General features: G+C 37.7%; 1 protein-coding gene across 4 annotated transcripts in view; it reads left to right on the forward strand.

The window, feature by feature from the left end:
- Window positions 1–1,982: 1,982 nt before the first annotated feature.
- The window catches only part of RAB28 (RAB28, member RAS oncogene family), an 86,506-nt gene continuing 65,222 nt past the window's right edge, over window positions 1,983–23,266 (forward strand). For 3 of the 4 annotated variants that reach the window (XM_030314189.1, XM_030314190.1, XM_030314192.1), the window contains exons 1-3: window positions 1,989–2,260; window positions 6,840–6,936; window positions 12,092–12,180. In XM_030314189.1, coding sequence (XP_030170049.1) covers window positions 2,186–2,260; window positions 6,840–6,936; window positions 12,092–12,180 — 261 coding nt within the window. In that variant the 5' untranslated portion in view covers window positions 1,989–2,185. Of the gene's footprint in view, window positions 2,261–6,839; window positions 6,937–12,091; window positions 12,181–23,266 lie in introns of all 4 variants that reach the window. The other variant, XM_030314191.2, reaches the window with a different exon arrangement.

Consider the following 23,266-nt stretch of genomic DNA (forward strand, 5'->3'; position numbering starts at 1 on the left):
AGCAAGGGAAAGGAGGGGGAGATGTTTTTTCCCCGCATGTCGTCGTCATCTTCTACTTCTTCTTCCTCTTCTTCTTCTTCATCAGGGAGGAAAATCTTCTCCAGATGTTTCCCAAAGCATATCCTTTTCTGTCTCATTGGTCAGAACTGGGTCACATAATCATTTCCATTAAGGATGAGTAGAAAAGCAAATTTCTATAACATTAACTCCCTTCATTGACAAGAAGGGGTTAAATCTGTCCTCATTAGAAACAGATTCCTCAAACGAACATTTACAAATAACTTTGCAGATCCCTTTGAGGTACTTTTTCTGATTCTCATTAACACACCTAGTAATGTAGGAAGTTGTTGTTAGTGGTGGTGGTTGGGAGTAGGGAAGGTAAACTACTACCAACTGGGTATCATGGACTAACCGTATCTACAGATGAAGAGACTAGACTCTACATAAGAAACCTGTCTAAGGTCACATGGCTAGGAAGCAATGATGCTCCAATATGGACCATCGCTAATGATGATGATGAAGATGGTAATGACATCAGTTAATATTGCGTGCTTACTAGTATATGTCAGGCATTGCGCTGTTACTTTACATTGATTACTTCATTTAATTTTCAACCTTATGATGGAGGTAGTGCCTCTGTTTTGTAGATAAGGAAACTGTGGTTCAAGGTCACACATTTAGTAAGTGTGGGTCTACGATTAGAACTCCAATGCTCCCCTTAGGGCTCCCCTTAAAACTGTACTGGTTTCCTATTCTACTTCCTACATTCTTTCCAGGACCACTGCCTCTGAGCTAGGCTTTCTGTCCCTTAAGCTCACTCATCTGTAAAATCAGATAATTCTACCTACTTTATGGGGTTCCCGCGAGGAATCAACCGTGATAATCCCTGAAAAGTAGTTAACAACGAGACAAGCATAGGAGTAAGTTGGCATTATTATTGTAGAATTTATCCTACTATCTTGAAATTTTCAGTTATGTCTTTTTACCTACCCTAATGGACTGAGATCATCCAGGACAGCAGTTCTTGTACTTTTGGGACTCAGGGCCTGTCTACACTCTTAACAAATTATTGTAGACCCCAAAGAGCTTTTGTTTATGTAAGTTATAGTTATCATGACTGCTTTGCAATTAATACCAAGAAATGTTTGAAACTTCGTAACAAGCACACGCTTCCTTAACTGTCCGAGTAATGATATCATACACATCATGCATCCCCTGGAAAACGTACACTCGTGAGAGAAGGAACGCAGAAAAGGCAAAAAGGTGTTTGTATTGTTATGAAGATAGTTTTGACTTTATTGGGAACCCCCCAAGGGTTTCTCGTACCACACTTTGAGAACTGCTGTTCCAGGGTACTTGCTAGATTAATGAAACATCGGATTCTGTTCGGTCGAGAAAATCCATGGTTCGAGAGGTCAGAATAAGCGCTAGAGCTCCGTTAAACGGCAAGCCACTATCGCTGTGTCCCCGAAGACAGCGCGATCCCGAGCAACGTCCGCGGCGTCCACGCTCCTCTGGGGTCTCCACCCCCGGCGCCCACACCACTTTCAGAGGCCCCGCCCCAGTGCGCTGCCCCTCGCAACCGGCTTCCCGGGCGCCTGGAGACAGGCCCCGCCCCACCGCCTTCCATGGCAACCGTGGCGCGCAGCCCAGGCGTCTACGCGCCCCCCCTCCCCCTCGGGCTAAACCATTTGCTTCAGGGATCTTCTGAGGAGGTGATGGAAACACGGGAATATGATACGACGTCTGAGAGCTCCTCAGCTTCCACTTTTCTACCTGGTTGGAACGCTATATTTTAGTTTTATGCTTCACAGCTGCCCCTGCGAGAGGAGCGCCCATCTCTCCCTGCTCGGTCCGAATGCCTCCCCCATCCCAGGCCGGCGGATGGGTCGGCTCGCCAGGGAGGCTCGCGGTCGGCGCGGGTTGGCCCAGAGGAGGGGGAGCGCGACCGACGTAGCGCGTGGGGGGGCGGGGCCGCGCTCAGGGGGGAGGGGAGGTAGGCAAGATGGCGCCCGGCGAGTGATTCACCCCAGATACGTCCAGCGGCCGCTGAGACACCGGGGCGGGGGGTCCTGCCCCCACGGTCGCCCTTCCTCCTCTACCCCACCCCCGGAGACGCCCCCCTACCCTTCCTCCCTCTACCTCGGGGTGGGGGTGGGGGGGCGAGTCTGGTTCCCGGGACACCATGTCGGACTCTGAGGAGGAGAGCCAGGACCGGCAACTGAAAATCGTCGTGCTGGGGGACGGCACCTCCGGGAAGGTCAGTCCTCCAGCGGGCCCGCCGTCCCCGGCCTGCAGGAACCCCGGCGCGGCCCCGGCACCCCCCTCCCCCCCAGCCTTCTCCCCGCCGCTCTGCGTCGCCTCGTTACCCCAAGGGCGGGGGCCCACCTGGTCGTGTGGCCTGGGGCCAGACACGAAGTAGGCGCGGGGTGAAGGCTGACGGAGCTGTCCAGCTCCCATTAAATTGAAAAAAAAGAAAAAAAAGAAAAGAAAAAGAAAGAAAAAAAGAAAAAAAAAGTCACTCCCCAGCTCTCTCTGCCTGGATCTCGAACTCCTACTTCTTCAAGAGTCGGGCCAGCATCGCCCTCCTGGGAAGCTTTCCAGCTTCTCGCCTCCGACGACTGGCAGACATCTGCCAGGGCCTCTTACTTGTTCTTCCTTTAGTCCAGGTCGCACTTTGCCTCCGCGCCCCCCACCCCCGCCCCCCAGTCTCCGCGCCCCCGGCCGCTTTACGGTTTCGGATACCAGCACTGCGCTGGCGGCTGCCAGGAACTTGGCTCTGGAGTCAGATTCCTGGGTGCGCTTCGGGGCTCCATCGCTAACTGGTCGGGGCAGCGGAGGGCAAATTCTTAACCTGTTTGGGCTTCATCGGTCAGGTGGGTATGGAGAGGGGTCGCCTCAAAGGGTTTAGTGTGCAAATGCACAAGAGATGTGAAAAGCCACGTAAAGCTTTCAGAACGCGGCGTGCACCCAATAAACGCCAGTTGCTGTTTGATGGCGTCATACCTCGTCGTCGCTGCTGCTCATGCAGCACCTGTCCGCACAAGCATTCATTCAACAAGTACCTGGGCGCTCCTAGTGAGGGCCGGGTGCCGAGGGGTACGGCCGCTCTCCTGCCAGAGGGGATCCTTGCTTAGGGTCTAGCCTTTGGGGACGGTTGGTTGAGCCCGAGTGCGTGAGAACATCCGACAGCCAGTCTCCTGGCTTGTTAGGCTGAGGCTTTTAACTCTGGGTCGTGGAGCTCCGCAAATGGTATAAAATCCTCTCTCGGTGCTTGCTCTTTGGGGAGGGTCCACGGGATCCCGAAGGGTCAGTGACTCTCCCCCAAATAAAGCGAAGAGCTGCTGCCCGCGGTGCCTTCACACCTGTCGCTTCTGTCAAAGGCACCCACAGTTTCTGGAATCTTGCTGCAGCCTGTCTCCGCTCCTCCCCTCTCCCTGTTCCCAGCCAGAGTCTGCAGAAACGCAGGTGGTTATTGTCCACCAGTGTCCGGCTTCACCGATCCGTGCGACTGGTGTAGCTCGGACCCTGGCTTCTGTGGCGACGCCTGCTCGTTGCATCTTCCCTGGCAGTCGGCCCTGCAGGGCTGCCCCTGGCTTTGTGGGATTCGAGTTCCCTGGGGCACCTGGGAGAGGTGGCATCCACATGCGAAATGTGCAGCATTCCGTTGATTTCCTTCTGCCTTCCCGGGTGGAGATTTTGTTACTGATTTTTATTGCTGAGGAAAAGCGTCCTCGTACCCTCTAATGACCTTTGAAGGTTTTGGGGAAGCAACTTTTTGAATAGTTCGACTGTTTTAAATAAATCGGCATTGTTTCTAACACTCTTATTTAATAAAAAAAAATTTAAGTTGTGTATTTGTATGGTTTTATTCAATTTCCTTCAGAATACCTTCTAAGCTTTCATCTCCTAAATCTTTTACAGTCAGCTCATAACTGAATTTATTTCCTGTTTCAAGTTGTAATGACAGTCTATAGCCCCAGTACACTTGTTTAAAGAGACAAAAATTGCCCTTTATCCTGCATTCTATCATAAGTCTTTAAACTTTTGCTCATTTTTTTTTTTCCCTCCTAGTATATATCAGTCTTCATACATGTGTGACTCAGTTGAAGTTTGTTCATCATGTTGTATCTGGGCTTTTTATTTAGCCTGCCATATGTTTTTTTTTTTTTTTTCTTATTGCTAATTTAATGTGAATAATAGTTTTTCATCTCTTTATAAAATTCCGTCTAGTGTAGGACAGGGCATAATTTCTCTCCCTTCCATACTGTTGAATTAGGACTATCATTCTGCTTCAGAGGGTAACAGTGGTAACTCTTTATGGTGTTCTGATTGAGTCTCGACTAATCTATTTGGAAGCTGTAAAGGCATTTTCTGCCGGAGATTCTCAGACACAAACATCAGGAACTGAACGTTTTTTCTGTTGGTATACCAAGCTTTTTTCTCCTCCATACCCTGTCCAGCCCTCAAGTTACTGGCTGCTATCAACATCCCCATTCTGTTTCCTTTACTATCCTTTTATGAATTCGGCCTCTCTTTCATTCTTACTTGTATCCTGATTCAATGCCTGACTGTTTTTTCTAGCATTATTTTTTCTTGTTAGTTTTAACTCCTGGCATTTAGATACACATGGACGGAGGCAGTGGAATATTGAGATAATCACTAACAGTTTCTCCAGGAGAAATATAAGCTCCTCCTCCTAATAACATGTGTTTCTATTTCTTTCTGTTTTGATTCATACTTTTGATTTTATTACACATTTCTTAAGATTTTTTTGAGGCAAAATGTTCTTTTTTGGTCCCTTTTTTTTTGGTATTAGTAAATGTAATATTGGTAAAAATTATAAGCAGAAGTTCACCCCCAAAAAAGCAATATAAAGAATCAGATAAAAATGTTTCAGATGTGGTAGATGATTGTTTAAGAATGATATTTATATAATGACTTGTGAGAACTTATTTGTGTATGAAAGAGGCAGAAAGTCCAGAGGATTGAGGAAGTGCCTACCACTGATTCAGCCGATTCTCTGTTTGTCCAGAGATGGTATAAGAACACATGTTAATATTCTGTGTTCCCAGTGACCTATGCTTTTGACAGATTATACTTTATTCCAATAAAAATCCTAGCTTTACATTTGCCTCAAAAGTGTGAGGGTAGGGCTTTCAGAATCTTGCAGTCCTGTTTCCAAGAAAAGAACCTTCGAATTTTTCTAAATACTCATCAATGTAAAAATACTGAACTTTGAACACCCTAAATGAATGGGAAAAATTACCTTAAATGGCACGATGCTAATGCTATATGTGCCTTGAATTTCTCTTTGTCTTATAAAAGTATATCAACCATCCCTGTGTTAAACACTTTGAAACATCTGTACTAAATAGTGGTATTTTTCTCTAGAACTATGAGCCTCTTAACAGATTTTGCACTCTAAGTTAAACAAGCTCAGTGGCATAAATAAAGCTAAATGAAAAACAAAAAGCTTTAAAAAGGAATGCTTACCTTTTTCATTCTAATCTCTTAGTTTTTATACTATTGTTCAGGGAAGCCAAATAAATTTTCATTTGGGTGTAGTGAGTTTATTTCTCAGTGCCTGGCAGAACCTCTTTCCTATGGTGCTCAATAAATATTTGACCAAATATCTTAGAAATTTATTACAAGTTCTGAGTGTTTAAATAATAAAAGAATTGGAGTGAGGGTGTGCAAATTGTTATTTGTGTGAAAAATCTGGTTCTTGTGTCAAAAGGAATTTTAGGTCTTTTTGTTTGAAGGAATTGAAATGTGGCCAAGTTTTCTTTTGCATTACTGCACTTATGTCATAATTAATTATACTAAGTTATCTTTGAAATTTTATTTTAGTTTTCATTATTTTGGGAGTTGACATCTAATTTTAACTTTCAGAGTAAAAAAGGGTAATTTTCACTTAACTTTGGGAGTTTTGCTTAAAGAGCATAAAAGCTTCGTGAAGCTGCCTTTCTCCTTTTTGGTGAAGTGTACAAATAAAGAGTGCATTTAATGTTTAGGAAGCCTTTAAGTTATTGAGTTATTTCACTTGTTACCAGAGTGATGATTCTACTTTGATATGAAATGGTACTCTAGAGTTTTGAGTACAACTTTGAGTTTTTATTTAAAAAAAAAAAAGTATATATATATATATACACACATCTGTTCTGGTTATAATAATCTTGTGACTTTTAATCTTTATGGTTGTTGGATCGAAAATACTTATTTTTGCCTATAATATTAGTCTCAAAAATGCTTTTTAATTTTAAAGATAAATATTATCACAGTCATTCTATAGGATCATTTTCATTTAACATCTTTAATGTAGAGAAAATTAGATATTTAAAGACACTTTTTTGTGGGGAAAAAAGAAATTATATAAACAGTCTTTCCCCCTTTTTGATTAGTACTGCTTGTTATTGGCTGAGGGCACAAATACTCAGAATATTTAACCTCAGAAATGAAACTTAGAATTCTCTGAAATTTGTATTCAACTGATATCTATAGATATACATATCTTTAGTTGTGTTGTTTTAGTTTTCTTGTTGATATATCTCAAATTCTGATTTCCAGCAAGAAGGAGCTTGACTGACTATCTGGGGATTTAAAGAGATCCAACCCATTAGCCTGTTGTCCCCACTGATAGTAGTTGCAAGTGAATTTACCTGGTGGAGTGTTAAGTCCCTCCTCCCGTTGCAACTGATTAGAACTGCTTAAAGTTGCTTGTTGGATTAATGGGAGTGTAAATACTAAGATTACTTAATAAGGTTTAGTAGTGATTTTATGTTTACATTTCTAAAACAAAGACATTAATTTTGGTTTTCTATGCATCAATTTTTTAGACCTCCTTAGCTACGTGTTTTGCTCAAGAAACTTTTGGGAAACAGTACAAACAAACTATAGGACTGGATTTCTTTTTGAGAAGGATAACACTGCCAGGTAAGAGACTAAAAAATCTTAACATAGTAAATTGTATATATCTTACAATAAGAGACATAGGGAGACATGCAAAATAAATTTGGGGGTCGCTTCTGTGTGAAAATATATATAATTAGCAAATCTATCTTCAGAGGTTAACTTTCATCAGCATCTACCATGAAGACGAATTGTCTATGGGCGTGAGAGAAAAGTTTATATACTCCCCTACTCTCCTGCTATTTTTGACCACTCTACACATTTTTTTGAGGATACATAATAGTTGTTTATAAAATTCTAAAAAGTTAAAAAAATCAAATGCTGTACAATTATAAACAGATATTGTATAAACTAAATGTGAAAAGACTGGAAAGGATTATTTTTTTTAAATATTATTTTGATTAGCCTCTGCTTCAGTTTTTTGTTCGAGAGAAAGTTGGAACAGAAGTATAATGTAGCTATGGAACTTCTGTGCTCTAATATGTGAATGCTGTTTTATGCAAGGCAGCATGAAATTGCTGGCATTTAATAGACCACTAAAATTTAGGGTCCCTAGGCACTCATAAAAATACAGTTTGAGCATTCAAGATGTTTCAGTTCACCATGCAAAGAAACTATTTAGATGCCAGTTGCAGCACATTTTGTGGGAAATACAGGGAAATAATAACAAAAAGAGAGTGGTTTCTGTTTTAAGTTAGTTTCTGAACAATTGGGGCTTTAAAATGCTCTGTCCATTCATTTGTAATGGTTAAATTATATGTTTAAAGTATTTTATTAAAACCAGTTTATCTTGATTGACTTTCTGAACCAGTCCATCCCTCTCCACTCTGAGGAAACACGTTTGAGTAAAAACAGTTGCAAGTATAGCGTCAGATTCATATACTGGAGCATGAGTGATACAATGGGCAGGGGTTTAATAAATTCCAATATTATTGAAATATGTTAACCTCTCAAGCATCCCATCTATCAGACATCTCTCCGTGAAAGTTTTAGAGCAGCTAATGAAAACTCTTGGTAATTGAAGGTATTCTGCATATCTCACTGGTAATATGCTCTGTTATATTTTGTGACTGAATGCAGCTACCAATGAAGAATGCATTAAAAGGTACAGTGTGACAAAAGATTTCCAACTTTCCATTCTAAGTTATTGTTCAGCAAGAGGCTTAATGAGAAACATATGCATATTTTGTTTCGATTGTATTCACTTTTAATCTATTCAAAACTGAAAATCTCATTTTATTATTCTCACTAGTGTGGATAGGTCAACGCTACATTCAGAATTTTTACAGCAGTCACTAGCAGAATACATGCTCAAATCATGTAATATACATGCTGGAAGCTTATTTTTTGCAACAGCGTTTTCAGGGATGCCAATTGTACAGAGAACTTTAATATGCATATAATTATTGACGGTTTTTGATGCTAATCGGCAAAAGCATCAGCTTTCTGTACCATTAATATTAGTTTTTCTGCATTTTAGTTCAAAGGCTTAAATAAAGGAATAAGCACCACGCAGATATTAAGATATTTTAAGACTGGTTTTGGACATCATATATATATTATATATATATATATATATATATAATATGTATGTGATGATTTTGGATTTGTTGCACAGTGTGACCCATTTTAAAGTTTTGATGACTTTGTAAAAATACTTGGTATTTTTTGAAATCAACATTTATAGTATAATATTTTAGAGTTAGAGAGTACTTCTATTAAAAATGATGTTAGGAAATTGATAGTCCAATGAATGTGTATTTTAATATTCCTGATTAAGTTTTTATTTTGATGGGTAGAGTTCCAGAAAAAAAAAAAAAAAATTTTAAGGCAGTTGGTTTTATGCTGCTTAATAGACTCAAAATATGTTAGAAATTTCAGCAGGAAAAATTATTTTAATATAACTTGATTTTATACAATTAATAGTATATTAACAAATGAGATAAGTAAATTACAAGGTTCATAGTATATCCTTTATAACTTCAACCTTAATTTTAACTGTGTCAAATGTAGAATGATTAATATTTGTATCGTTAGCTAAAACATTATAGACAGCATTATTGAATTTATAGAGTGTACTAGGCAAATCTAATGTTTGTTAAGTATTCTGGTAAGTCTTCTGTCCATTCAGATTGTTAGAGGTGTAATACCTCCTGTCCATCTATTGACATTCTCTTCATGCAGGTTTTCAAGGTCATTACTTTGTAAATACTCATCCATTTTAGTATATTTCATGTTCCGGTATGCTGTATAGTCTGGATGCAACCACTGTGCAGATTTTACTGCTTAAAATAGTGTATCTGTTAGTCAGAGATTCTGCTGATAGAGCTTCTTAAGAGCCTTAGTCAAAATACTTTCAGGAAGCTTGTGGGTACAGTCCAGTAAACAGCGTTCTACTGTGAAAAGGATTTCTAAGTCTTTAGTACAAGAAGTGGGCAGACTTGTGTTTTTAGTTCCATCTTGACTATGCAGCACTTTAAGTAAGGTTAACCAAGGCTCCAAGTGTACTTTCACAAGGTCACTGTTGAATCCTCTTGGTGGCTTTGATTCATACCAAAAGCAACTTACCTGTATTTTGTCACCTCATTTATTTTATTTTTTTCCCTGGTTACATGTCATTTCTTACTGAGGAGCAGGAATTTTGTAGCATTTTACATTCAAGATTAGATTGCTGACAATTTCCTTCATGTTATTAGTTGGAAATTTATGTTAGATTGATTTTTGGTTTTTAAAAATTTTATAGTATTGATTACTTGAATACTCATACATAGGTTATTAGGTATGTCACTTTGAAAATATACTTGGAAGCTTTATATGTTTATGTTTGGGAAAACTAAAATGAATATTAACTTGAATTTCATCCGTATGTGATTTTGTTTTCCAAATAGAGGACTCTCATTTATTTTTATTTTTATTTGTTAATAAGCCTAAAATTCAAATGTGGAAGTTAAAAATATGTTTCTAGATATATGAAATGAGTATGAAATTAGTATCATTTGTTGAAGCTATACTGATAACAAAAGTGTTCCCCCCCCCCCCCCCAGCTTTGGCTAGCATTGTGGGTTATCAGTAATGCCTAACTATTTTTATTTCTGAGGCACTAGAATATGTATATTAAGGGAATAAGAAATAGTAAAGAAATAAGCCAACAACAACCAACACTGTTTATTTGGAAAGGTATGGATTTAAAAAATACCTGCAACACATGAATATAAATCAAAGCTTCTTGGATGGGAGACAATTGAATAAACAATGTAGTCTTGAAATGATGTCGTCAGAATTTGGAAACGTGTAATGAAACTCATGTTCCTAAAGTTGTAGTTAAGGTGTTCACAATAACTAATTCAGATAGGATCTCGCTATTAGAATTTAAAGAAAGAAAAGCTTTCTATTTCTTGATATAAAGTTAAGTGATAGGAGTTATTGACCTTGAAGAAAATGGGATTAAATGCCTTTTATTAAGTGTTGCCTAAAATCCTGTAAGAAAGTTAATTTTGTTAAGCACTGTTGGTTTGAAGTAAATAAATGACTGTAAGAGTGTGCAAGTAAACTGGATAGAGTACTGCCTGTTTATCTAGGGGCTTCTGAAGCTGTCTGACATAGATCTAGTGACTTCTGGCCCTTTCTCACCTGCTTAATTTGAGGCCACATCAGAGGAGAATGAGTTCAGCTTTGAATCTTGAAAAATTTAGATTTTTAGGTAAGTGGGTTTATCCCAGTTATTGGATACAGTCTTAGTTTGTGACATTTTGGTTTTCACATTCATAGAGCTTTAAGAACATTTTTGTCATTACTCTGTGAGCCTTGACAGTGTATGTGGGAATGATGACGAGTGATAAACTCCAGGAGCTCTCATTAATGCTCATGGAAGTTCCCCATGTAAATCCTTTGCCCATTGGCAGATGCAACAGACCCACCTCAAAATAATGGAAAGACTGTATTACAAACCCAACAAAACTTAGAGTCAAGGGTAAAACTTGGCTGGTTAATCCAGTGTTATACTTGCTTTTCAGTGGAATGGTGAAACTGACATTCTCCAAGTTGAGTGTTTTGCATTGGTATAAAAATTCATGTCTTTATAATCTTTTTTATTGTTGCTTTTGAAGCAAGACCATTTTTTTGCTGTCTTTAAGTTTTTATTTTGAGTTTTCCTTATTTGCAAATCATTCAGAAAGATACATTTGTAGTATGGGAGTTCATTTTGAAGGTACTAATTGAGACTTTGTCTAACTTTGGAGAAAACTGTATGGTTTTCTTAGGAGAAACAGTTTGAAATGTTAAAAGCATGTTGGACATGGTCTTTAACTTCTGGGGTTCTGCATTGATAAGAGAATAGCTTATCTCATAAATTTTTGGATCAGCCGAATATTTTGCAAAATAGAAAAAAGAAATTTAAAGATTGCTTTTTAGTATTTTTAAATGCTTTCATTATGCTTGTGTGGGGAAGATTTACACCATTTTATGAAGGCTTCAAAGCACATGTAATAGTTTGTTTCACCGGAAATTCTTTGAACAGTTATAAATGTATCATAATATTTAGTGAAATACTGGGTATCTATCCTGTCTGTTATGAAGATAGCTATCATATGTGTTTATATTTTATAGCTTAAATTTGAAAACATGTAGTTTTAAAAAAATGTGTTTACTATTGCATATAATAGGGGACATTCAAATTTTAAAGGTCCATTAATTTGAGTTGAAACTCTGGGTCCATTTTTGTACTCTATTATTAATCTATGAGTATTAGAAGCTATGGAGTTTAGATTACAGCAAAATTCATTATGTGCTATAGGGTAGGTTAGTATATACGGCTCTATTTTTATTTTTTAAGTATATTTTTTTTACCCCACATATAAGTGCTTTATTGTTCTATTCTCTGTTTAAGGAAATTACTGTTTTTTTAAGTTTTAAGAGGTTTATGAAATTAAATCTTTCTTTTGTTTTGAAGGTGATTATAAATACGGTTCTATAGAAATGGGGTAAAAGTATAAACCTAAATTCCCCCACTATAATATCTTTTGGCAACGTTATTTCACAGTTCCAAATATCTGACCATAGGAACATGCAGAATAAAAGGCAAAATAGATTCATAGTTTATCATTGTGACTTAGTGTTCTCTGAAACTGTATTCAGTTATTTTGTTACTTATCTTTTCTGCATTCTTATTTTTATATTCAAGGAAACTTGAATGTTACTCTTCAAGTTTGGGATATAGGAGGACAGACAATAGGAGGCAAGATGTTGGATAAATACATCTATGGAGCACAGGTATGACATTCTGTGATTATTCTAGTATTAAAATATCCTCTCCCAAGCACATATACCTGGGTACACGCACGTGCACACACACACGCATGTGCACACACACACGCACACACACACACACACACACACACACTATAACTTGGTTTTTATCTGATATGTGGAGAGACTGATTTTATCTTTGTGCTAATCCTTTGGTTTCATCGTCCCCAAATTATGTTTGGAATGATTTGGGTCAGGGAACTGGTGTGACTGTAATACCTTTTGTATGCTTACTTATATTGTTAGGTATTATGTCAACAGTTAAATAAATGCATGATAAGTGATATATTTATTAGCTGATTTGGTTATAGTGACTGCTTTCAGAATATTCAAACTGAATGAAAAATATAGAAGGGAAAAATTTAATTTCATTTTAAGTTGTAAGGACAAAAAGCATATTTAATAATTTTTGTGCTATAAAATGGTTTACTAAATATTTATAATTTTTCAGATTTAATACATATATGAATCTATTATATGAGCAAACTAAGTATGAAAAACTATATATATGAAGCACATACAATATCTTAACATAATATATGATATCTTTTCAGAAGAAAATCTATATAGAAGGAGAAAAAAATCACTCAAATAATTATATAACACATTTTTTTTTTGGCGACATGAGCTTATATGGACATAATTTATAAGTTGCTAAATTATTATACAAATAGAAAACGTGCATGGAGTGATATACTTTAAAAAGTTAATTATTGACATGCTATTTAGTTTTGCTTTTTCTTCCACTCTAGTGTGTGTCTTTTACACCATCATGAAGCATTAGAGGGGGTAATAGCCATAACCCTTCTTTGGTTCTCTATTGGAGTTTAATGTTTTAAGTGGGAGGATTTTACCTTGGTTATGTGGAACTATGTTTATAGGAAGTGACAAAGACAGGAGACAAAGTCAGACTGTTAAGCACTGTTCTGTACGCTGATGCTTGGCATGTGCCATTGCCTTAATTTTGGATGGAAAATAGATTCTGAATTATTTTCTAAAATATTCAGAGAAAAGTACATGAAGCTCATATGGTTCTGAGTCATTTGTGAAGGCCCTAGAGTATTGGTTTTTGCACTATTAATATATAGATTTGGATCTTAGAACTATTTTTTCTATGCCTTTTCTTCTGCATTGTTCTTTGTCTCCTGAAACTCTTGTTGCTTATTTAGCATTTTTCACTTGTAACGTATGACTTAATATTTTATGCGTATTCATTTTTCTTTTAAAAGATAAGTCTCAAGGTTTTTGTGTCTGGCTTTTTGTTGTTTAATTTTTTCTGTTTTAAACTGATTATATTTAAAGTAGGTATTAAGCTAAAGAAAAATTTGTGGACAGAGATGTGTGGGAAGCCATAGTTGTTATTTTACTCCCCTTTTTGGTAAAATTGGTTTCAAAAATAGTAGTCTTTTTCCTCTTTGTCCATTAAAGTATACCTTCAAGGGTGCATATTGGACTTAAAAAAAATAAATATTAGATGTGTCAAGCTTCTCATAATATTTGACTCTGAATGTCAAATAAAGTAACTTTTTAGTATTTAGATTTATCTAGAGAACAGGAAATTTTATGACTCTCAGGGCAAATAATAATATGAAATTCAATTAATGAATTTTTTTTGACTTAAAAATTGAGAGAATATAGTGCTCATGATTTGGATTCTCTTAAATTTACCTTCAGATCATTAAAAATTTATTATTTGATTTATGTAAATTAATTCGGTTTATTAATATAAAATTATATATAAAACTAATGATGTGAAATTGACAGGGTATAAAGTTAACCATTTTAAAAGTATGTAATCAGTGGCATTTAGTGCATTCACAATGTTTGTGGCCATTCTTTTAAATCATTTTTTTTTACAGTGCATATTTTATGCTATTTTGTAACTGCTTAAAAATCAGATATTATTGGTTAAATTTGTAGAAATTAAAAAATTTTCATCTTTTCTGAGAGGACCTGACTTCAGTAGGATGTCTTCATTCTCTTCTTGTACCTCATATCTTGTGAGAAAGAGCTTGTTATATTTATATTCCTTCTTAGAACTTGTCAAATAAGATTTCTGTTTTGAAGGTACATGGGAGGATTTTTCCTTTGGATGGTGCCTTATATTATTTGTATTTTACAATTTCTGTGAATGTTATAAGCATATGTCTTGTCTCATTAAACAACAATGTAGTACAGTATTTCTGAGAAGTTCATGAACATTTCCATGAAATTGTGCCAGGAAATGGGGAATTCTGAGGTGATAAAATGAATTATCATAAATTAATGATAACATAGTAAATTTTCCCTGCTTTCCAGAGATTCTAAACTAAATTATGCGTAATACATAAACAACATTTACTAGTAGTTTCTTTTGTAAAATATATGTAAATTAAAAAAATTTTTTTAAATGTTTATTTATTTTTGACAGAGAGAGAGAGAGAGAGAGAGACAGAACATGAGTGGGGGAGGGACAGAGAGAGAGGGAGACACAGAATCCGAAGCAGGCCCCAGGCTCTGAGCTGTCAGCACAGAGCCCGACACGGGGTTCGAACTCACAGACCGCAAGATCATGACCTGAGCCGAAGTTGGATGCTCAACCGACTGGGCCATCTAGGTGCCCTAATATATGTAAATATTTTATCTGGGCCAGAGAAGCTCAGACTACAATTCACTACCATAAATTGGAGGAATGTTACTTTTTAAAAATATTGCTTTCAGAAGCATTCTAAATAGTATTTTAATATACTCAATCACTTTATATTGTGTAGTCATATAATTATTCTTCAGAGTGGATCTGTACTTTTTCCAGAGTTCTTGTAGATGCTTATGTTGGTTATGAATACTTTGTATTTTGGTATACCTGCTACAGGATAGAAATCTTTCAGAAATGATGTTTTGACTGGCTGTTTTGAGGAAGGACATCAGTTTACTGTGTATTTAGGATTTTCTTTTAGGTTCTCTAACTTCTGTATGGTGTATGGAAAGCCTCATCTTATACATACCTGGGCTATTAAGCTAATGAATCTATTTTTCTTTTTTTTTTTTTTTTAATTTCTTTTAATGTTTATTTATTTATTTAACGTTTATTTATTTTTAAGACAGAGAGAGACAGAGCATGAACAGGGGAGGGGCAGAGAGAGAGGGAGACACAGAATCTGAAACGGGCTCCAGGCTCTGAGCTGTCAGCACAGAGCCTGAGGCGGGGCTCGAACTCACGGACCGTGAGATCATGACCTGAGCTGAAGTCAGACGCTTAACCGACTGAGCCACCCAGGTGCCCCAATGTTTATTTATTTTTTGAGAGAGAGAGAGAGACAGACACCGAGTATGAGCGGGGGAGGGGCAGACAGAGAGGGAGACACCGAATCCGATAAGCTCCAGGCTCTGAGCTGTCAGCACAGAGCCGACTCGGGGCTCGAACTCACTAACCGTGACCTGAGCTGAAGTTGGACGCTCAACCGACTAAGCCACCCAGGCGCCCCTTGAATCGATTTTTCTGAAAACATTTCTTAACATCAGAAAGAGGTTTACTTGTAGGCTGGGAATGAACTTAGATTCAAATGGAACTGATTATTTCACCCCGTTCACATTTTTCCCCTAGTAGCATTAAACTTCAGCAATCGTCTGTTGAACAGTGTTGGTTGAAACAAAATTGGATTGACACCCAAGAAAGAATTAATGAGGTATTTTGACAAGAACTAGTTCTAAGAATTGAAGTATTTCCCAGTTAAATTCCCAGATTTTAAATTAACTTAAAATTTTCTAGGAGTCTTCAGAAAGATGTTATAGGCTATTTTTCATAGTGGTTACGAGCAAACACACAGTACATAGTGTTTAGTGCCCTGTAACCTGTGGCTAACAGAGGCTAATAACAAACCTCAGAGAAGGACTGGGTGTTTCATTTTTGTAGCTCTTTCCGTCCTGGAATCTAAGTGGTTTGCAAACACTGCCCTACTGAGCATAAACTCAATGAAGTGTAGTCACTTGTAAGGCAGAACATAACTACTATTGTGTGCCAGTGCCCCCCACAGATGAGCTTGCCTGTTAACCAGCTACAAAAGGATTTGGTTGCCTGGATGGCAGCTGGGAAGAGAGCGCATCTCAAAGCTGGACTCTCTGAGACCCTCTGCTGTCTTTTACTATGCATTTTTAGTTGGCTATTTGCCAGCTTAGAACTGATTATACACCTTTCTTGGATTAGTGTTCCTTCTTACACAGCAAAGTATGTGTTGTTAGGACTGTGGTATAATCTGTATAATCTAATCCATTTCTGCGTATAAAAGGCTACTGTAGATTATTTGTCATACAAATCAGGGAGAAAAAAATACCTGCTTTGTGGGATTTGGGACCCTTTCACTTTTGGGAAGGTTAAATGGTGTACGTACTGTGTGGGTTGAATTTTAGAACTAAATCTATGGAGTCACCTACAGGACTTAAATGTTGCCACCAGTGCTCACGTTTCCTTGAAGACTTCAGTGTTCCTTGGAGAATGGTTTCTGCCTGGTTAATGACTCGTCGTGTTCATCAGATATGATGATCAGTAGAGAGATGAAAACAGAGTGCTGTGTGAAGAGACTTTATGTAATATTTACCAAAAGTGTTGAGGTTTATGAAGAGAAGGGTGATAGTATCTTCTGGGGAATAGTAGGTGGAAAAAGTGAAGTGAAGGCATAGAAAATATAGGGAATTTTTGTTGAAGAATTTGAAACTACAGAAGAATGTATTAAACTTGAAATCTGATTTCCAAAAGTCCTATCAAAAAGATTTGGGATGAAGAGGAACAGTTGGAGGGTAAGATGGGAAGAGCAAGCATGGGGCAGTGTGGGGAAAAGATGGAAAAAGATGAATGGTAGATAGGAGGGTGATAAAAGCCCATCAGGGACAGGAGACGTAATGATGGATTTGGATGGCCACCGGCTTGCCAAGAAAATGGCTTCCAGTATTTTCCAGCATTTTCCAGCATTTTCCAGCATTCTTCATGGGGTTCCCCTGTTGCCAAGATGTGTTGCATTTCTGAGGGAGTTACACCTTCTTGTGGCTGAGAGGATTCTGATAGTTTTCTGGAAGCAGTCAGAAGAGGTCTGGATTGATGGATGTGGGGAGATACTTAGGCATTGGGGGTGCTTGTGTTCTAGGCTCCTGAAGAGGTGAGTACTTAGAGGTCTGGCTCTGGAGTAGACTACAAAGGAATTAAACTGGAAATCAGTAATTGAAAGATAGCTGGAAAAACTCAAAATCTATGATGATTTAAAAACATGTTTTTCAGAAACACAGAAGTCTCCAGAGAAGTTTTAAAATATCTTAAATTAATAAAAATTGTGGGAGATAGCAAAAACAGTGCTTAGAGGAAAATGAATAGCAGTGAATATATATATTAGAAGAGAAGAATCATCAGTAATCTAAGCTTCTACTTTGAGAAACTGAGAAAGAAAAGCAATTTAAGCTTAATGAAAGCAGAACCAAAAAATAATAAAAACTAGAGGAGAGCTCAGTGAAATTTTAAAAAAAGAAAATAATGGAGAAAATCAGTAAAACCAAAAGCTGGGAAACCTCTAGCCAGGTTAACAAAAAAAAAAAAAAAAAAAAAAAAAAAAAAAAAAAAAAAGACAGAGAGAGAGGAAGGAAACACAAATTAATGAGGGACCATCGCTACTAATCCCATAGGCATTAAAAGAATAATAAGGGAGTAACATAAATAACCCTATGGCCAAAAATTTGCTCATGTAGATGAAATAGACCAGTCCTTTGAAAGACACAAACTACCAACACTCATACAAGCAGCCTGACTCCCAGGCTTGGTATGATTTCCAGTCTTATAAATTTGTTAATGTATGTTCTGTGGCCCAGAATGTCATCTGTCTTGGTGCATATTTCATGTGAGTTAATTGTGAGTTAATTGATTTTCTCCTTGCTTAATGTAAAAGTCAATGAAAAAGGGGCATTGAAGTCTCCAACAATGCTAGTGGATCTGCAGATTTACAGTTCTATCAGTTTGCCATTACATATTTTGATAGTCTGTTGTTAGGTGGGTATACATAAAGGGTTGTTATGTCTTCTTGGAGAATTAACTCCTTTATCATTGTGCCAATTTCTGTACCTAATACCTTTCCTTATTCTGAAGTCTGCTTTGTCTGAAATGAATACGAGTACGCCAGTTTTGTTTTCATTAGTGTTAGCATGGTATTTCTCTATTCCTTTACTTTTAATTTGTGTCTTTATATATAAAGAGAATTTCCTGTAGTCATCGTATAGTTGAATCTTGGTTTTTCATCTATTCTGATGATCTGTCCTTTAATTGATATATTTGGGTCATTCTCATTTAAAGTGATAATTGATGCATTTTGGTTCATTTCTATCATATTTGTTTTTTATTTATGTTTGCCTTTTTCCTTTTCTCTTTCTCTTACTGTTTTATTTGAGCATTTTACCTTCTCTCTTAGCCTATTAGTTATACTTGATCAATTTTTTTAAGCAATTGCTCTAGCATTTCCGGTATACATTTTTAACTAGTTTAAGTCCACCTTCATCTGACACTGTATTGTTTTGCATGTAGTTCAGATACTTCATGAACGCATATTCTCCATTCATCCCTCTTGTCCCCGTGACATTGCTGTCATTCATTTCACTCACCCATACGTTATAATCACTCAATACATCGTTAGTATTGTTACTTTAAACTGTTGTATTTTAGATTAGTTAAAAATAAGAAAATAAATGCTTTTGTTTTGTCTTTACTTATTCCTTTTCTGAAATTCTCCTTTTCTTAATGTAGAAATGAGTTTCTGACCCATATCATATCATTTCTTTCTCCCTCAAGGGCCTCTTTTCTTTTGTTTAAAAAAAATTTTTTTTTAATGTTTATTTATTTTTGAGAGATAGAGACAGAGCATGAGCAGGGAAGGGGCAGAGAGAGAGGGAGACACAGAATTTGAAGCAGGCTCCAGGCTCCGAGCTGTCAGTACACAGCCCGACGCGGGGCTTGAACTCATGAACCATGAGATCATGACCTGAGCCCAAGTCAGATGCTCAACCGACTGAGCCACCCAGGCACCCCCTCAGGGGCCTTTTTTAACAGTTTCTCTGGGGCAGTCCTGTTAGCGCTGACTTCTCTCAGGTTTTGTTTATCTGAGAAAGTCTATTTCTCCCCCACTTATAAAGGATAATGTTACATATAGAATTCTAGATTGGTCTTTTCCTTTCTTTCAACACTTTAAATATTTCACTCCATTCTTTTCTTATATGGTTTCTGATAAGAAATTCACTGTAGTTCTTATCCTTGTTCCTCAGTAGATAACATATTCCCTCTCACCACCCCTTCCCAACCCCTAGACTTCTTTCAAGATTTTCTCTTTGTGTTTTGTTTTACACAGTTTGGATGTATGCTGTGCCTACATGTAGATTTTTTGGGTATTTATCCTAGTTGGTGTTTTCTGAGATTTCTACATCAATGGTGTGGTGTCTTTAATTGATTTTGGCAATTTCTTGGCCATTATTACTTCAAATATTTCTTAAGCTCTGTTCTCTTTTCTCTTCTGGTGTTCCAGTTATATGTATGATATACAAATCAGAATTGTCACATCGTTTTTTAATGTTCTGTTTTATTCATTCTTTTTTCTCTTTGCATTTCAGTTTTGGAAATTTCTATTAGCTTATCTTCAGGCTCATGGATTCTTTCCTAGGCTGTGTCTAGTCTACTGATGAGACCCACCAGTGGCATTCTTCATTTCTGTTACAGTGTTTTTGATAGCTAGCATTTTCTTTTTGTTATCCTTTAGTGTTTCCATCTCTTTGTGTACCTTATCTACCTGTTCTTGCGTGTTGTCTACCTTTTGTACTAGAACCTTTAAAATATTTATCATTATTGTTTTAAAGTCATCATCTGATCATTCCAAAATCTGTATCATATTTGAGTCTTACTTTTTCTTTCTCTAAGGCTTACTTTTTCTCTTCAAAGTGCCTTTTAATGTGCCTTCTAATTTTCTGTTGAAGGCTAGATAAGAACTCAGGTAAATAGGCCTTTAGTGTGGAGCCTTATGTTAATTGGCCAGGAGTTGGTCTGCGTTTAATGTTTGCAGAGGCTCTAGGTTCCAGAGACGTCAAATTCCTCTAGTGTCCTTGTTTTTTTTCTCCCCTGTCTTTTTTTTTTTTTAAATTTTTTTTTTCAACGTTTCTATTTATTTTTGGGACAGAGAGAGACAGAGCATGAACGGGGGAGGGGCAGAGAGAGAGGGAGACACAGAATCGGAAACAGGCTCCAGGCTCTGAGCCATCAGCCCAGAGCCTGACGCGGGGCTCGAACTCACGGACCGCGAGATCGTGACCTGGCTGAAGTCGGAAGCTTAACCGACTGCGCCACCCAGGCGCCCCTCCCCTGTCTTTTTAGACATCTCAAAGCACTCTTCCTCAGTTGAAGTTTATGTTTTGCAGCTCTTTCAAATGTAGTATACTACTATTATGCTGGAGCCCAGTTGGTGTCGTGGTGAAGTGTAGGGAGGGGGAGGGAATTCTCTCATTCTGTGCTCTTATGACTAAGTCATAGCCTTATGGTGGGCCTGTGTCCCTGGGCTGTGACCTTCACAGGTATTTATTAGCTCTTCCCACTTAGGTGACACAGGATGGCTAGAAGGAGCTAGAGATGGGAACTTGTCCTACCCCCATGTGATATCAGACACTCCTTAAGCTTTATTCCTGGACAGTATGCCTTTTTTATGGCTAATACTCTGGGCATATTTACAGTGGTAATTTCTCCCTCCCCATGTCAGAGCCATGTGGGGATCTTTCTTGATTCTACCGAGAGGATGTGGTAGGGTTTCTGGAGGTAAAATCCATGAAAGTGTGGGGGTACCCCACAGACTGTGTCGCCTGGTAGTTGTTCATTCTCACAGTGGAACACAGGCAGCCTCCACCAGTTTATCAAAATTACCATTTAAATGTTCCCACCGTTTCCTGGCTGTGGTGGCTTCTGCGCCAGGTTAGCATATTTGGGCTGTGACTCTTTGGATTCACCTGTCTCCCCAGATTTCAGGGTGGCGATTTACCCTGCAAACTCAGCTCTCTGTTTTGTCCAGAAGAGTCATTGATTTTGTTTGTTTAGATTTTTTCTTACTGTAAAGACAGACATGATGACTTCTTGGGTCTTTACGTGTCAGAATTGAAGCTGACAGTTCTAGAACTTTTTTGTGTTTTGATGTCTTTTTGGTTTTCCCATTTCCCTTTTTGGATTTTGACCACATTGGTATAGGTTAGAACTGATGAAAAATTGCCATATTAGGAGCAAAGATGGAATCATAGTTTTTACATTAAGTGGTATTGAGAATGGGATATATGACGTTTGGTTTGTGGATAGCTAGATTAATGAAAGGCATTTAACCTTTTGCCTTTCTCATGACTTCTGGAAGATTCATACTTAGTGATCTCTGAAAAATACTGACACACACTGGTTTAGCTCTGGAATTGGCCAGCTTTTCCTTAGAGAGCCAGACAGGAAATATTTTAGGTGTCACAGGCCGTACTGGCTCTGTTGCAGGCACTCAACTCTCCAGTTGTAGTACAGAAGCAGCCCTTGATAATACTTAACCAGGTAAGTATGACTATATTTCAATAAAAGCTTATTCACAAATATGGGCTTTGAACTGAGTTTGACTTGGGGACCATAGTTCACTGACTTCTGGTATATAATAGATACCTATTCTAAGCTTAGTGTTTAGTTTTTATTCTAAGCTCTGGTCTAGTACTGATCATTAAGGGATTGTGGCCATGTTTTATTTGCATCATATGCACGTACTGGCCCATGTTGAGATGAAGATTTTCACATATTGATTTAGAAGGGTTCCAAACATCTTAAGGTTTAAGAGTCATCGTGGGTCAGCAGCTCAATCTATGAGTTATAAAAACTATCACAGAGTTGCCTTGAAAATGTGATTCTTACTCACACAGAATAATAAAAATTCCCAGTAGTTGTGTAGTATGTTAGTTTTTAAATAAATCTTTTTGTTACTTCCCATAATCGCTTAGACATGGCAGCTATCATCGAGGTAGATTACAGAAGCATTGCTCAAGATCAGTGGTTGGTAGGGCCAGGCCAAGACTGCAGTCCAGCGGCGATCTGACTTTCAGGGCAGAGCTCCTTCAACACAATATGTGGTATCATTCGAGTCAGCTGAAGGTGGAGTCAGTCGTTTGAAGATTAGCTTCCTTTCTTCCTCTCTTCCTCTCTATACGTGCTGCTAAAATGAGTACTGAAGATTAGTTTTCTTCAGAGGCCAGTTCTGGGGCGTTATTCTTAATAAGAAAAGTGGGCTTGTGCTGATTATTTCAAATAATTCTATTGCTGGGCATTATTTCAAAGCATTTAGGAAGACAGAAGTGTCTAAGCTACCAAAATGAATCAGACAAGTGATTTTGCATAAAAATTATAGAATATTTAAACTGGAAGGGATGTTAGAGACCATTTACTTTCAGTGATCTAATTTTAGAGGCAAACAACCTGAGACCCAGAGGAGCTAAGTGACTTAGGGGCCAGTGTAATTTAATAAAAGAACATGGTCCTAGAAGGTTATAATAGTAGTATGCTATTCTCTGGCCTGAGAAAGGCAGTTGTTAAATTTTCGGGAATTTTTGTGAGCCAGTCGTTAAATACATTCATGATTAAAAATACATAAACTCATCAATTATATTAAAAACGAAGATATATGCTCAAAATTCATCACTTACTAATCATTTTACCAGATATTTTCTTAAGTATGTTCTTGAAATTATTGATGTCTAATGTACCTGTATGGTTCAGATGCAATCTGGCGATGTCCTACCCAGCTTTGTTGAGTGAAGCGACATTGATAGCTTGAAAATGACCACAGGGGAGTATTTATACCACAGAAATAGGAAAATGAGACAAATAACACTCTACCCTTCCCGACCCCCACCACGGCGCTAGCCAGTTTATTAATATTTACCAGCATATCACTGGTCATTACTTTTGTGTTCTATACTTGTCTGTTTATGTGCCTGGCTGCAAGACTGAGTTTCTTGAGGTTTGGAATTTATATCCTTAGGACCCAGCACAATGCTT

This window comes from Lynx canadensis, chromosome B1 (genome assembly GCF_007474595.2).
Source record: "Lynx canadensis isolate LIC74 chromosome B1, mLynCan4.pri.v2, whole genome shotgun sequence".
NCBI lineage: Eukaryota > Metazoa > Chordata > Mammalia > Carnivora > Felidae > Lynx > Lynx canadensis.